The 15,932-nt window shown below is 38.4% G+C and overlaps 1 protein-coding gene across 5 annotated transcripts in view; it reads right to left on the bottom strand.

Annotated features, from left to right (window-relative positions):
* Window positions 1-15,932, bottom strand: part of BDP1 (BDP1 general transcription factor IIIB subunit) — a 56,595-nt gene that overhangs the window by 22,247 nt on the left and 18,416 nt on the right. For 3 of the 5 annotated variants that reach the window (XM_075020701.1, XM_075020702.1, XM_075020705.1), the window contains exons 14-27: window positions 14,609-14,753; window positions 14,365-14,441; window positions 13,616-13,775; window positions 13,120-13,202; window positions 11,137-11,368; window positions 10,476-10,663; window positions 9,548-9,764; window positions 8,917-9,104; window positions 7,615-7,816; window positions 5,963-6,072; window positions 5,051-5,270; window positions 3,752-3,936; window positions 3,253-3,315; window positions 928-1,138 (exon numbers count right to left, since the gene is read on the bottom strand). In XM_075020701.1, coding sequence (XP_074876802.1) covers window positions 928-1,138; window positions 3,253-3,315; window positions 3,752-3,936; window positions 5,051-5,270; window positions 5,963-6,072; window positions 7,615-7,816; window positions 8,917-9,104; window positions 9,548-9,764; window positions 10,476-10,663; window positions 11,137-11,368; window positions 13,120-13,202; window positions 13,616-13,775; window positions 14,365-14,441; window positions 14,609-14,753 — 2,281 coding nt within the window. The remainder of the gene's footprint in view (window positions 1-927; window positions 1,139-3,252; window positions 3,316-3,751; window positions 3,937-5,050; window positions 5,271-5,962; window positions 6,073-7,614; window positions 7,817-8,916; window positions 9,105-9,547; window positions 9,765-10,475; window positions 10,664-11,136; window positions 11,369-13,119; window positions 13,203-13,615; window positions 13,776-14,364; window positions 14,442-14,608; window positions 14,754-15,932) is intronic. The other 2 variants (XM_075020703.1, XM_075020704.1) reach the window with 1 other exon arrangement.

Genomic DNA, 15,932 nt, shown 5'->3' with positions numbered 1-15,932 from the left:
CATGCCCAGCTGTCACCTCTGACAGCTTAGGACATTTTTCCCCATCTTCTTTAATTCTGGGCTCCATAGCAGAAGTGTCATTAGATGGTATTATCTATGATGCCTGAGTTCCCAGAGCTGCTACTAGTTAATTGACCAACGCCTTGCTCAACTTATCAAGAGCAGCGACTTTTCAGAAGCTGGAAAGATGAGTCATTTTCTAAAACTACCTATTAATTTTAAGAACAATTTGAGGGAAGGAAAAGTTATTTCTTTCCGCCCTGTGAACAAACTAGGAAGAAAAAACTACCCTAGTTTACAGAACAGTATTTAAATATTCAAAACACATACAGAAACATATCCCAGAACATAAAAAAACATCAGCAAGCACAGTTCTGTCAACTATGGATACTAAATAATATGTTAACTGAAAGATTTTAGTAATCCATCCAGAAAATGAAGAACACCAGATAAACTTGATTCAGGTATCACAACCTTAGACAGAGAAGGAACTATTCTGGGCTAGGTTAGCGCTGTTGAGCAAATTTAAGCAGAAGGTCTGAACTTTGTTCACATACATTTCAAATTGTAAGTGTATTTATATGGATTTTAGGTAGTATCTAGTGTTAGACAGCTGTCTTAATTTCCATTGTTCAATGAATAAAAGACATTAAATTAATCGGTAACAGTGTTAGTGGGTATTTATAATGCAGACTTCTGACAGTATAAACTGTAAAACTTAAGACATCATTGTACATTAAATATTCCCACTTTTTTTAGATTGGGGGTCCGTCTATTCAGCATAATTTCCAATAGTGAATTAAAAAAAGAAAGAATCACATTAATCTTTCCCAGCCATATACTGGATTTCTGTGCCATCTATGGTTCTAAGAACTTAAACAGAAGAATCGAGGTATAAATTGCTCAAAATACATGATCAGCACTTACCATTGATACACCTGTTATTTCTAACTCCAAACACTCTTCTGAATTTCTGTTCTCAGCATTGTCCTCTTCTCTGTTTTCACCTTCTTCGGGATAATCTCTTTTTCTAGTAACTCTCATTAGGTTTGTCCTAGGGTTCCAGTGGGGTTCCCTCACTTGATGCATTGTATCATTCTGTTTACTTTCTTCTCCAGAATTTAATATATCATTGGACCTACAAAAATATTTTTCAACTTTTACTTCTCAGGAACTACAAAATACACTCTACAAGCTTGGGTTATTATCAAATATTTAGTACTTCCAGCTAGAAATGAACTTAAGTGCTCTGCATTTTTATGTGTTTAGTTGGAGAAGTTTAAAAAAACATAAAGGAAGAAAAAATGTGAAAAGATGATGATTTGCTCCTCTGCAGTAGTGAACCTTTCTGATTACTTTCGGAAAAGTCTTATGGAAGGAAAACAACATTAAGAAGTCAGGTAGAGCAGAAAATATCAGTTATACCACCATATGTCCCCAAAATCAAGCAACCATAGGAACATTATATTAATTAATTCCAGTGCCCAAGGTACTACTGGTTTTAAACAGGATGAAATTCTAGCATCTGTTCAAGCACTTTGAGATCAGTAAGACAGAAATCTTGGGCTTTTAACCTCATGTCTTGGGAAAGGGCAAAAAGAAGGATTCAGGGAACTAAAGGACAGTCAGCATCACCTCAGTCCCTGGGAAAGTGATGGAACGACTAATCCTGGAAACCATTTCCAGACACATAAAAAACAAGAAGGTGACTTGGAGTAGTGAGCATGGATTCACAATGGGGAAGTCACACTTAACTGACTTGATAACCTTTTATGATGAAATGACTGGCTTGATAGGTGAAGGAAGAGCAGTAGATCATGTCTACCTTGACTTCAGTAAGGCTTCTAACACTATCTCCCCTAACATCCTCACGGGGGAGCTGATGGAAGTATGGGCTGGATCAGCAGACAAAGAGGTGCACTGAAAACTGACTGAATGACCAGACTCAGAGGGTGGTGATCAGTGCCACAAAGTCTAGTTGGTGGCCAAGTAACTAAGACTGTACCCTGTGGATCAATACTGCGTCCAGTCCTGTTCAACATCTTCATTAATGATCTGGACAATGAGACAGGGCATACCCTCAGCAAGTTTACAGATGACACAGAACTGGGAGGAGTGGGTGACACATGAGAGGGTCATTCTGCCAACCAGAGGGACCTGGACAGGCTGAAGAAATGGGCTGACAGGAACCTCATGCAGTTCAACAATGGGAAGTGCAAAGTCCTGCACCTGGGGAGGAACAACCCCAGGCACCAGTATGTACTGGAGGCACCCAGATTAAAAGCAGCTTTGCAGAAAAGAATGTGGGTGTCCTGGCGGATGCAAGGATGAACACGAGCCAGGAATGTGCCCTTGCAGCAAAGAAAGCTAACGGTATCCTGGGCTGCACTAGAAGAAGTGTTGCCAGCAGGTCGAGGGAGGTGATCCCTCCCCCCTACTCAGTGCTGTGAGGCCACACCTGCAGTAATGTACTCGAGCACCCAGAACTGGTCACTGGAGAGACATGGACTTACTGGATAGAGTCCAGCAAAGGGCTATCAAAGGTGAAGGGACAGAAGCATCTCTCCAATGATGAAAGGCTAAAAAGAGTGAGGACAGTTCAGCCTGCAGAAAGAGAAGGCTTGGTGGGAGTGGGTGAGGAAATCTCATCAATGTATATAAATACCTGAAGGGAAGGTGTAAACATAGACGGAGATAGGCTCTTTCCAGTGGTGCCTAGTGACAGGACAAGAGGTGACAGGCACAAAACAAAACACAGGAGGTTCCCTCTGAACATCAGGAAACACTTCTTCCACTGTGAGGGTGATGGAGCACTGGCACAGGTTACCCAGACTGTGGAGTCTCCATCCTTGGCAATATTCAAAAGCCAACTGACACGGTATTGGGTAACCAGCTCTAGGTGGCCCTGCTTGAGCAGGGAGGTTGGACCAGATGACCTGCAGAGGTCCTTTCCTACCTCAACCATTCTATGATTCTGAAATTCTACCATCACAGAAGCCAAGAAGACTGTAAGGTAAGGCCCTTGCCTTGTTAGCATAAAGACTCTGGGATATGATTTCAATGTAAGTTATGAAAGAGATCTTAAGCAGAGGCTCAGAGACAGATGGGAACCAGAAGCTAATTTTAGAAAACAGCAAAAGTAAATTGATTTGAGGCTGCTCTGTGTCCGTTAAGATTGAGCAAAAGGTAGCTTATAACATAACCCAGAACTATTACACATAAATGGCAGTATCTGCCTCATATTACACATACATAAAAAGCATCCCTTCCACCAAGGAACCAGGACACTGCACATCATTGCATGAACTTCTCCTGCTGGAAAGAAAAAGTGAAGACACTCAGAATACATCTTAGACAGAAAGCTTATTTTATGTTACTCTGCTTACCACTTCTCAATTATAAGTGAGTGCAAATGGCACTGCTCAGTCTTCCTTTCAAGGGTCCACATTCATAGTGCACTGTACCCTAAGAATCTATTACTGAGAAGTTCAGCTGTCTGAACTCTGATTACTTGCTTCTACTCTCACCTGCAACATAGCTTCTAAAAAGGAACATGGCCTTGAGGAAAATTCTGTTAAAAACTCTTATATTACCTAAGGATGCCATCTAGTGACGTTCACAGCATGTAGCATATAACAACTAGTACAGTTCAAAGCTTACACTTCAAAAAGCAAGTGCTGTATGAAAACAACTGGACAAATACACAAAGTTTTTAAAGTGTTTTTTTTACTTTGACAACCGGGAACTTTACCTTTCTATGCTATCCTGAATGCTTCCTATAGCATCTGTAGATAAATGTTCTTGTTCTCCCTTGCTGTGGCAGTTAGCTGATTTTTCAGAGGAACAGAGCGCTTCTGAGTTCGTACTTTTTGGATTTATGTCTAGATTGTCATTCTTGGCCAAATTCCCCACAAACAACAATACTTCTGCATCATCCTTAGATTTGAGAAAAAAAACCAACAACATTAGCACAAAATACATCACCTGTAAAACGAAGCATGGCAAGTTATGATCAAGATGTTAATCTGAGACAAAACTTTGCTTAAAAACTTTCAAGTAGTTTATGGCACCCGTTACTGTTCCTTACTCCTTTAGATGAGGTATTTACCTAATAAAAACAGATACTATAACCAATACATTCTTTCATGAGCAACCACCAAGGAGTTCAGAAGAAACCCAGCAACAGAAATACGGCATTGTCGTGGTTTAACCCCAGCCAGCAACTAAGCACCATGCAGCTGCTCACTCACACACGCCCCCACCCAGTGGGATGGGGGAGAAAATCGGGAAAAGAAGTAAAACTCACGGGTTGAGATAAGAATGGTTTAACAGAACAGAAAAGAACAAACTAATAATGATAACAATAACACTAATAAAATCACAGCAGTAATAATAAAAGGAGTGCAATATACAAATGATGCACAGTGTGATTGTTCACCACCCGCTGATCAACAGCCAGTTAATCCCCAAGCGGTGATATTCCCCCCCCCCCCGCCCCATTTATATACTAGATGTGATGTCACACGGTATGGAATACACCGTTGGCCAGTTTGGGTCAGGTGCCCTGGCTGTGTCTCGTCCCAACTTCTTGTGCCCCTCCATCTTTCTCGCTGGCTGGGCATGAGAAGCTGAAAAATCCTTGACCTTAGACTAAACACTACTTAGCAACAACTGAAAACATCAGTGTTATCGACATTCTTCTCATACTGAACTCAACACATAGCACTGCACCAGCTACTAAAAATCAACTCTATCCAAGCCAAAACCAGGACAGGCATGCAGGTAACTATTCATGTATCACAAATTTTGTATTTCAGTCATGTTCAAGTGAAGTCTTTAGATTTATTAAAAGAAGACTATATATTATCAATGTGTCATTAACAGAATTTTAGAAGACCTCATAGTAGGGTGCAAATACTAAAAAATGTAATTCTTACGAGTCCAAAATTAATTTATCCACTTAAAACAGCTTACTCTGAGGTCTTAAAACAGCTGGTGTGGAACCAAGCATCAGAAAGTATAGTCAGAAATATCTGAAGAGAATTCTTACTTTTGAGGAAAGAGGTTCCTCAGATTCTTCTACCACAGGTAGATTCTCTCCTTTATTTGCTTCTTCCTCAACTGCAGCAACAAGTTTTTGTGCCACTGGAGATTCTTTTTCACTATATACTCTTGCTAGGTCTGGTCTAGTTCTCGGAGATCCATTCCTTATGAATTGTCCTGGTTTCAGAGCACCCAGCTTGCCTTCTTGGGAAATGGATTTTTCAGCACTAGTGAATTTAAAGCAAACAAACAAAACAGAACAACAACAACAAAAAACACCTAAAAATGATGTCACTTGACTTTGGGGGGGGGGGGGGAGCAATTCTGCACTCATTAAGTTTTGAATCAACCTTAATACAGGAGAGTTAAAGACTGATATACTGTTTTGTTTAAAATTGAGAAACTTAACTTTTCAAATATATATTTCTCACTAGGGGCATTTATGGTTAACTTGTGAGAAGGAATAAAAGGATTTCTTTGTCAATGCATTTTTAACATCAAGAAAAAAGTTGTGCTGCTAACTATACCAACATCAAAGTATCTGCAGTCTCATACACGCTTAAGGTCTTATTTTAACAAGAAGATCAGTAAAATAGAAGAGCACACTGGGATCTCTGACACTTTATAAAATTTGTAGCTGTGTATAGTAGCTGTACAAACCCAATAAAAGAAAATCTTGGTCAAAAAGAGCTATAAGCTCATATAGATCAAGTATGTACCAGATAAACAATGACAAGTAGCTCAGCTCAACTAAAAATGGGCTCTGAAAACCTGGGAAGAAGCTGCCTGTAGGCACTGAAAATTAAACATTGGGGAAAGACAGGTAACAAGGAACAAAAGAATTTACACTTGGAAAGGTGTCTCATTATGCACCAGATGGAAGCTTTTCAAATGCAATTTTGCTAAACTCTAACCTCACCTGCTTTGTTCACACAATACATTTTCAGAAATAAAGGGCATCTGAGGTGCCTCTTGCTGTTCCTCTTTGCTCAATACATCTGCTTGACACAATACAGCTTCATTTTCACCCTTTAATTTGCAATTAAAAAAGCATGAAGAAAAAGAGAATCAGAAGTTTTTAAAACTTTTAAAACAGTATTTTATAAAGAAAAAAAACCACAAAACCCCCTACAGATCTCTGTGCTATCTTCCGGATCTGAATCAAGAAAAGAATCACATTATATTTATTGAGGGTAACCTGCCTGAGCACATAGTTCAATTTATAGGCAAGTAGGAACAGAAGTCTTCTTAGTCCTGGCCTAGCTAGGGTTAGGCTTTTAAATACTACATGCACGCAGGCATTATGGGTAACACTTTTCTATTTAGCATTCAATCAACTCTCTATTACACGGAGCACTATGGAAACAAAATACTTTGGTAAATGCAAAAGCCTCCAAAAATTGGACAGTGCAGACAGAGCACAGCACAGACACACCCAAGCCATTATAACATAACCTCAGATTCAGAGGGGCTTATTAGTTTTACTTCTGTATTTGCTACACTGTTTCTACAAAGAAGCCACCCAAACATATCCCTCAGCACTTCAGGACTGTGACAGCTTTATCAGTACAAAGGAGCATAAGACCTGCCGTGGTTCTATAGATTTGCACAGCACAGAGCAGATGTACGTGCATGGTCCACAGGCCACTGTCTAGAACAGACAAAGCTGAATTGTTGGCTAGGGGTGATCTGACACCATAGCACTGAGAGGGAGACTACAGATCCAGTGCACTCATGCTCCTCTCTGGGAAAGCAGCACACAAGTACTTCAAGCCAGCTCTACACAGATTCAAGAACAAAACCAGCTATAACCACTCCAAAAACCCAAGTCACTCTTACAATGCTGAGCTGCGTCTGAGATCTAAGGCAAGTCTACATGGAGACGCCTATATCCATGACGCGATTCATGAGCAACCCGCAAAACAGTCAGAGTTCATCATACTATAATGGCTTTTGAGGATTTCAATACCTTTTGCAGTGCCTAGTAAAGTGTTGGTGGACATACAAAGTGTAGGTGAATGACTCAATTTACCCGTGTAAAGTAAAGGAGCATCAGGCACTGTAGTGGTGAAGCCAGTCAAAGCTTACCAAATTAGTAAGACCTTTTTTTTTTTTTAATTTTTTTTTTTAAACAGAAAAATAGCTATCCTCTGCCTTCTCTTGATACTCTATACTAGATTCATCAACACAGATTCATCCAAATGAAAGATAAAAAGAGCAAAAAAGCTAATTTTTATGTATTGCAATATAAAGCTAATTTTTATGTACTGCAATTTAAAACACATTTTTATTCTAGAGTTTACCTTAAATGTGCATAATCCTTTTTTCCTATCATGCAATCCAATAAAAATCAGATCCTTATTTTCTAGAAGACATTAATAGTACAAGTTGTAGACTTCACTGATTTCATACCTGCAATACCTCAACATACCAGGGTTTGGGGATATTTTTCATCTAGTATGGTGTTTCATCTTCAGGGAATGCAACTTAAATGTTCGAATTTACCTTCATAAAATAGAACATGCAACTTGGAAACATACTTTTGAAGGCAAAGCACTTATTAAGACTTACAATGATGTTATTGGCAGACTCATCTTTTTGCAATACCAGTTGCTCTGCTCCAGGCTTTTCCTCCCTCTCATTTTCTGATATTTGTAATTCCTTCTTTCCAACAGCTCTTACCAAGTTTGGCTTGTACCTTTGGAATCTGCTCCGTACTAACTGGACAGGTTGAAGAGGTGTTTGTTTACTTTCTTCTTCAGTGGTATTTTTGCTATCAATGCAAAGTCAGACAGAAAAAAATAAATCTGAAACTTAATACAGAAGTATGTCATTAACAAACATAGGTTCATTATATTTACATATTTAAAACAACTGAGTTTTTAAAAGAAACCATGTAAAAGTAAAATTCTGCTGAGTTTAAATTACAAACATAAAAGTCCATTTCAGCAAAAATTTTAAAGCATTTGTCTCCTAACTACTTCTACAGCAGAATTAACTAACTCATTTGGAAACATTAACTTACTGTCTGCTTATTACTATAAAGCCATTTTCACATGGTTTCCTCTGATAAGCAAGCTCATATTCCTCTCCTTACATGAAAATGAAACTAGTGTTTCAGATGATGAAACAGTTGTAAAATGAATGCTCATTAATTTAATGCTTAGCACAGAAGTAACTGGAATTTCAGTATCACTAGTGTCAAAAGTATGAGAACTGAGATTTTATTCAGTATTTTTATTAGATTTTTCTTTGCCAGTGTCGTGGTTTAACCCCAGCCAGCAACTAAGCACCACGCAGCCGCTCACTCACTCCCCGCCCCCCCCACAGTGGGATGGGGGAGAAAAATCAGGAAAAGAAGTAAAACTCCTGGGTTGAGATAAGAACGGTTTAATAGAACAGAAAAGAAGAAACTAATAATGATAATGATAACACTAATAAAATGACAGCAGTAGTAATAAAAGGATTGAAATGTACAAATGATGCGCAGGGCAATTGCTCACCACCCGCTGACCGACACCCAGACCGTCCCCGAGCCGCGAAATCCCTGCCTGCCCCCTTCCCAGTTCCTAAACTAGATGGGACGTCACATGGTATGGAATACACCGTTGGCCAGTTTGGGTCAGGTGCCCTGGCTGGGCATGAGAAGCTGAAAAATCCTTGACTATAGTCTAAACACTACTGAGCAACAACTGAAAACATCAGTGTTATCAGCATTCTTCACATACTGAACTCAAAACATAGCACTGTACCAGCTACTAGGAAGACAGTTAATTCTATCCCAGCTGAAACCAGGACAGCCAGTTGGCACAATGATTTCCTTCTACAATACTTTCATTGTTACACTCAAAAGAAAAGTAGCTAAGCACTTACCCTGCATTAGTAGTTGAGGTGTCATCTTGGTTAATTTCAGGTAAACAAAACTTGAGTTCACCATCCTCTGATCTTGAAAATGTCTTTGGGGACTTACAACCTGGCCTCTCAGAAACCTCCTGAGAGCCAAGTGACTTCTCCTTTTCTAAGGATTTCAATGGTTGCAGGACATCATATTTTCCTGCTTTCTGAAAAATGTAAACACAAGAACCAGAAAAAGTCATGATACTAAAACAAAAGGAAACATTATGATGTCCACAAAGCTCAGTACTAATCACTCTCTGAAGTGTTTCCCACAAAAATCCCTCTGTAACTTCTAACTAATAATTTCCTAGTGTTTCCAGGACAAACACACATTTGTTTCTTTTAAACAAAATAGCTTGAAATCTACATTTCTTCTCTGCCATCTTCTATTAATACTTTTCTGTCTTCACTATCAACCCTCCAAGGCCACCTCAGGTCAGACAGACAACTGGACACATAACAAGAGATACAGAGTGGATGTAATTTTTTTCTCCTTGCATACAAGCAAGTGGAAAGTACAGGAGTTTTCATGTAGAAAAATCATCAGTATTTCATTTCACAAATGAAAAAGCTCAAATGTAACTAAAGAAAAAACCAAAAGCCTTACATCTGTATCAGGAAGGATGTTACATTCACTGTCACACTGTGTCAAACTTTCTTCTTTGTTGGTATCTTTCTGTGATACACCTTTATTCTTTACATTCAGCACTTCCTTCCTACTAGTTGTCATTCTTAAATTTGGCTTTGGTCTCTGGAATCGACTCCTCAGTAGCAGAGCTGATGATACAACAGTTTTCTCCTCTTCCTTCCGAGGACCAGACTCCCTACAAACACAAACAAAAGAACAATCAAAGGCATGGGACAACAGTGATTGTCCAAGTCATGCATGACATACCTGTATGTAGCTTTCTCCAATATATAAATCCTTAGCTGTCTTAGAGCAATAATAAAATTACTGACATTGTGAAAGATTCAATAAAAGCACATCAAACAGCACCAAAAACCTGTGTATCTTATAAATAGGTGAGCAAAGGTAAGTTAAAAAAAGATGCCATTTCAGAACAACTGCAACTTCCAGTCACACTTTGAGAGGAATATACACTTTTTACAAATGCCTTTGTGTCATCATGTTTAAAACTACCCAGTAAATTTTACAGCACAGTTGTTTTGGTTTTTTTTAAAGGACACTTTAATAGGAAACCAAACCCTATATGCAAGGACTTACATAAGCCCATAGGGATGCACTGTTAGGACTAGTATGGAGAAGATAACCGCAGGAACTGAGCATCAGAAAAATGTATTTATTTGAAAACTGGGCTCACAGTCTAAAGATCAAATTAATGTCCAAGAGCATATAAATTCAGTGCTTTTGAGCTCTTGGGTTTTTGTTTAAGTCCAGTATTGTCTTGATTAAACATCTCACTATAGATATAAAACTTGTTTTTAATGCTGGAATTGAATGTAGAAGTGAAGAATACGTAGAGATATTGATGGTTCAAAACAATGTCTTCTCTCCATCTAAAAAATAACCTTACCCTATATTGAAATCTGAAACCTGTTTCAAGACATCTGACAATCCCTTTCCACTCTCACAGCTTTCTGCTTCTGAGGACTTTTCTTGCAAACACTGCCTTGTATGTATTGAGATCATCTCAGAATCTGTAGAGACATCCCCTTCTAACATCACATGGCATGGCTGAGTGTCTCCATGAGCCGTCACATCCTAAAAGGAATAAAATTTTCACTCTATTAAGATGAAAGATGTGCTCAAGCTCCCTTTTAGAAGAGCAGGGGAAAAAGTCTATTTTAGTATCTCTACAAAAACACTCAAAAAGATCTCTCTTGCTTCCTGTGCATCCAACTAATATTAGTAGATACTTTGAAAGTAAAAATTTGTTATTTTTCTATATATTTTTTATCTGAAGTGATCTCTTTTCCAAGAGACCTTTTTTTCTCTGCACTTCTCTTTTTAGATCTGGTATTGCAAATAACACAACAAAAAGACATGTAATCCATTTATCCATGGAAAACAATGCAAGCGCAAGCATGAAGAATTTCTATGACGATTGAGTTTATTCTGAAAGAATAAATAAAGCATGCAAAGGCTATGCTTACAAATTATGTGGTATGTACCTAAAGGCTTCCACTTAGGACCCAGCAAAACAGTGTGCCTAAGCAACTGCTCAAGAAACTTACATTTTTGAGGCATGGATCATTGTTTTCATCCCTATGGTGTATCACATCTTTTTCTACTTCTCCACCTTCAGGCTTCTCCTCTTTAGGATCTTTTTCATCTGTCAGGTCTTTTTGCCTTGCAACAGTTCTTCTTAGATTTGGTTTTGGTCTCTGCACTCTGCCTCTCTTTAGAGGTGTTGGTTTCAGCACACTCTGTTTGCTGTCTTCTTGTAAACCAGTTCTTTCATTAGACCTAGAAAAATACATAAGATCCCTAAGTACCACATTTGAAAGTGGGAGGAGTCTTGGAGAAGTGATTTTTTTTTTTTTAAACAGTTATTAACATACACTTATCTAAAATGGAGCCATGCGTTACTAACTTGTTGTGGTTTAACCCCAGCCAGCAACTAAGCACCACGCAGCCGCTCACTCACTCCCCCCCATCCAGTGGGATGGGGGAGAAAATTGGGAAAAGTAAAACTCATGGGTTGAGATAAGAACGGTTTAATAGAACAGAAAAGAAGAAACTAATAATGATAATGATAACACTAATAAAATGACAACAGTAGTATTAAAAGGATTGGAATGTATAAATGATGCACAGTGCAATTGCTCACCACCCGCCGACCGACGCCCAGCTAGTCCCAGAGCGGCGATTCCCTGCCCTCACTTCCCAGTTCCTGTACTAGATGGGACATCCCATGGTATGGAATACACCGTTGGCCAGTTTGGGTCAGGTGCCCTGGCTGTGTCCTGTGCCAACTTCTTGTGCCCCTCCAGCTTTCTTGCTGGCTGGGCATGAGAAGCTGAAAAATCCTTGACTTTAGTCTAAACATTACTTAGCAACAACTGAAAACATCAGTGTTATCAACATTCTTCTCATACTGAACTCAAAACATAGCACCATACCAGCTACTAGGAAGACAGTTAACTCTATCCCAGCTGAAACCAGGACATAACTTCATGAAACAATGAAGTCAGAAGTGTATCTGCTAGAGACTGAAAAAGTACCTGACAAGTTTAAACTTATGTTTGCCCTGTTCTTTTCCCACTGGAGACAGGATACCACACTAGACAGACCTTTTCTGACCCATAAGGGCTCTTCTTATATTTCTATCTGGTCTAGAGGCAGATGGACCTAATTTAATGAAGGGTTAAAAATCACAAACATTCAGAAAATAAATAACTTCATAATCTTACTAATGTAAAAATATCAGATGCACATTATTACAACTGTCAAATGCTTCTATGCCTTTTTACCCTGAGCACCAAGTTACATAGCATGTTAATGAAATAACGATCTGCTGAAGTATTTTTCTGGCAGATTATCAAACCCAGTTTACTTCCCTCCACACTCTTCAACTATCCCCCTTTAAAAACAAAAGTTTGGGGGATTTTTTTGTTGCTCTTATTGCTTTGTGGCTTTGTGGTGTTTTTTTTGCGGGGGAGGAGGGGGGGGGTTGGTTGGTTTTTTTGTTTGGTTGTTTTTTTTAGTTTCTCCTGCAAAATGTATCCTGCCTTTTACACTACAGCTGCCATTTCTCCACTGAAGAGAAATACAAGAAACACTTCTTAATTAACATGTGCATTAACTAGCCCACACATTGGAATTTTTTCTCCTAATACCAGATACCTAACACTTAACTACGCTTTAAGAACACTTATTCCTATTGTTTAAATACTTAATTCCTGAAACTGATGCATTTCAGTATTAAAGCTAGCAAAGAAGGCTTGTTTTAGTTTTCAAGGAACTAGCTTTTCAGGCTTTTTTGCATTTATCATGACTGACATCTCATTTAAAAGCACTGCTTTAAAAACAAAAGTGCTTAATCTATTTGTTTCATGCATTAAAAAAAGATTCCTATTCTTTCCTCAATTTCTGTTTCACAGTGGAAGTTTCTTCAGAAACATCTATAATTACCACACTATGTAATACTACCAGAGTGAGAGAGATGGCAAGTTGCTGGAGAGCAGCACATGTCTTCTCATTTTTCACATACTTACTGAGACACTGTGTTCACAACTTTATCATCTTTTTCTGCAGCTTCTTCACTGGTAGCATCAGACTTACTACTTTGGTCAGTATTCTGAATAGAAATATAACATTAAGACATTAACTCTCTTACATTTATAACGTACAGCATTACCTAACAGACCAGGTAACTGTTCACAACTGGATACAAAATGTATTGCTTATGACAGACACAGACAATTACATTTCATATAGTCAGAAAGGTGCAGTAAAATCTAGATCAAACAACTAAAGCTATATTCGCTGCAGGACATGAAAGATTATTCGCATATACTGTTTGTGTGAAAAGCTCCCAGCTTAGCTGAGGCCTCTAAGCAGTATCACACTGTCACTGCAGGTTAAGTAAGTGGCTGATTCCTGGTCATACTCAGGAGAAGAAAAGAAAAAACGAAAAAGATAACATTGCTGTTGCACCCAGCAGCTTTTTAGCTAACACATTATCTCCAGTTACCTTACTTTATTAGATACCTTTTCAGTTTCCCCCTTAGGTTGTGGATGGGACATTTTATCATTTCCTGCATCTTTTTCAGGCTCTTCTTTCCTTCCAGATGCTCTTGTAACATTAGGCTTAAATCTTTGTCGACATCCTCTAACTCTTGCCTTTGCAATTACATTTTTTTCAGGTACTCTGCACAAAGGATCCACAACAGTGACATTTACTCTATAATATTCAAGCCCATGTAATATTCAATGACTTGCACAGCTTTCTCTACTGGAATTGGGTTGTCTTCAGAAGGATTTGCACAAACTCATGCAAGTTTCTTCACATGAGAACCAAACTTTGTTTAGTCTTACAGAGTGTGAAAACTCAATTTATCTACCTACTAAAAAGATACAAAGTTATCACACAGGGAAAGAACCTAACTAGACTACATATCATACCAGCTTCTGCAAGTGTCAGAAGCAGAGCCATGAGCTGACAACTGAGGGTGGAAGGAAGGCAAAGCTATAGTTATCACTTCTCCCGCTCCCCCTCCCAAATTCCAAGCAGAGTTGGTACTTCTTAAAGTAATGTATTCCTCAACTTCCCAGAAAAGAAGCATATACCTTCTATCATAGTACCACTTGATATCATCCAAGAAAATGCCAGTCAAATTTATGATTTATATTAAAACTTCACCATTACTGTTGTCTTTTTATAAGAGCACTATATAGAATAAATTAACAATTATAGTCAGTTAATTCCAGGAGACTTGAAAAGCAATCACAATACCTACTCAGATTTACTATCCAAATCAGTGTTCTCTACTTCTGTGGCTTCATTTCTGTTTCTTCTACTGTCTTCCTCAGAACACTGGAATTGAGGCAAGGAATGTTACTGTTGGCCAAGTGTGCAGATACCTCAGAAGCAGTTCTCAGAATACTATGTATCAGATTGTAGCTGGTCCACAGTATCAGCATTGATCAAAACAGATAAAACATCAAGAGCATAGCATATTAAGCAACATTCTTCCTTCTGACCTTTTTATCTGCATTCACAAGGTTTGGAGAGGAAGTCTCGGCCTCCATTATCTCTTGGGTTGCTGCTTCTCTCTTTCCAGATGATGACAGTAAATTTGGTTTAGGTCTTTGCAAGCACCCTCTGTCTAATGGTTTTTCAGTTTTGCTTAAGATATAAAAAAAGGCGTTATTATCAAAGAGAAACTTAGAAGTCTTATGTGGTCCAAGATGTACTTCAAGAGCACCACAGACTGCATGGGTAATGCAGCAAGACAATAAACTGAAAAAATTATATTACAACTTTCTGATATTAGACGATATGCTACTACTTAAAGCAAAGAGTGTCAAATAACCTTAGCCTTTCTGAATTTCAGTGTAATCTACTTTAAAATATTCAAAGGAAGCATTTCTTGCTGTTAAATAGGAATACCTCTTTCTCCTAGGGATTCACAGTTGATGTCAGTGTGAACAGGCTTACTGATTTCAATAGAAACAATAGAAATCTGCTCCAAAGTAGAGCAGATTTGCTTATACACAACATTTTGCATCTGTCTCTCCCGTCCCTCAATCCCCTTTTCAAAGCTATCTCACTCACAGAACTATGAACTGCTGTTTTCAAAACACTTTGTCCTACTGCCAACATTCATACATTACTGAAGAACGGGGTACATACATCAATCTCTGTGTCCTTAACCATTGCGATAATGTGTCCTGGGATTCACACACTGTTTGACAGAGCCTTGCAGCTTATCAGTAATATTCAGATTGGGAACTACTACCTTTTCTTATATTCTTCCTAGGACAGGACAAATAAAGCTTTGACAGTCTTTACTATAAGAGTGAGTTGCCCTTCAATAAAGTAAAGACAGAAGCATGAAAAACAACTCAGCATTAACTAGTATTCCATCCCTAAATCACCTTTAAAAAATTAAACCATGGAATAGGAAGTTGCTGATCACACAAAAATGGAAACTTTAGGGACACACTTGTTTAAACATCATTGCTCAGTTACAGCAGTAAGTGTAAGAACTAGTCACAAAGATTAACTTAATAAAGGAGCACAGGTAAGACAGAGACAGCTTTGAGTATCTTCTAGAGAGGTGTGTCTCAACTTAGACTCTTGCACTGAGTTCCAAGGAGCAAGTTTCCAAATAGGAAGGTATGAATACACCATACACATGATGTGTAGAGCTAATAAGCTCTGATGGAGAACTGTTAATTTCAAAGAGTACAGCGAGGCCCTTTTATTAAAAAAAAAAAAAAAAAAAAAAAAAAAAGAGATCAACTTTCACAACCAAGGTTCACCCACAAAATGGCAGAACTTCTTCAGAGAAATCTCTCGTTC

Source organism: Buteo buteo, chromosome Z (assembly GCF_964188355.1).
Source record: "Buteo buteo chromosome Z, bButBut1.hap1.1, whole genome shotgun sequence".
NCBI lineage: Eukaryota > Metazoa > Chordata > Aves > Accipitriformes > Accipitridae > Buteo > Buteo buteo.
The sequence above is the reverse complement of the archived record's forward strand: the minus strand, read 5'-3'. Positions and strand labels throughout refer to the sequence as shown.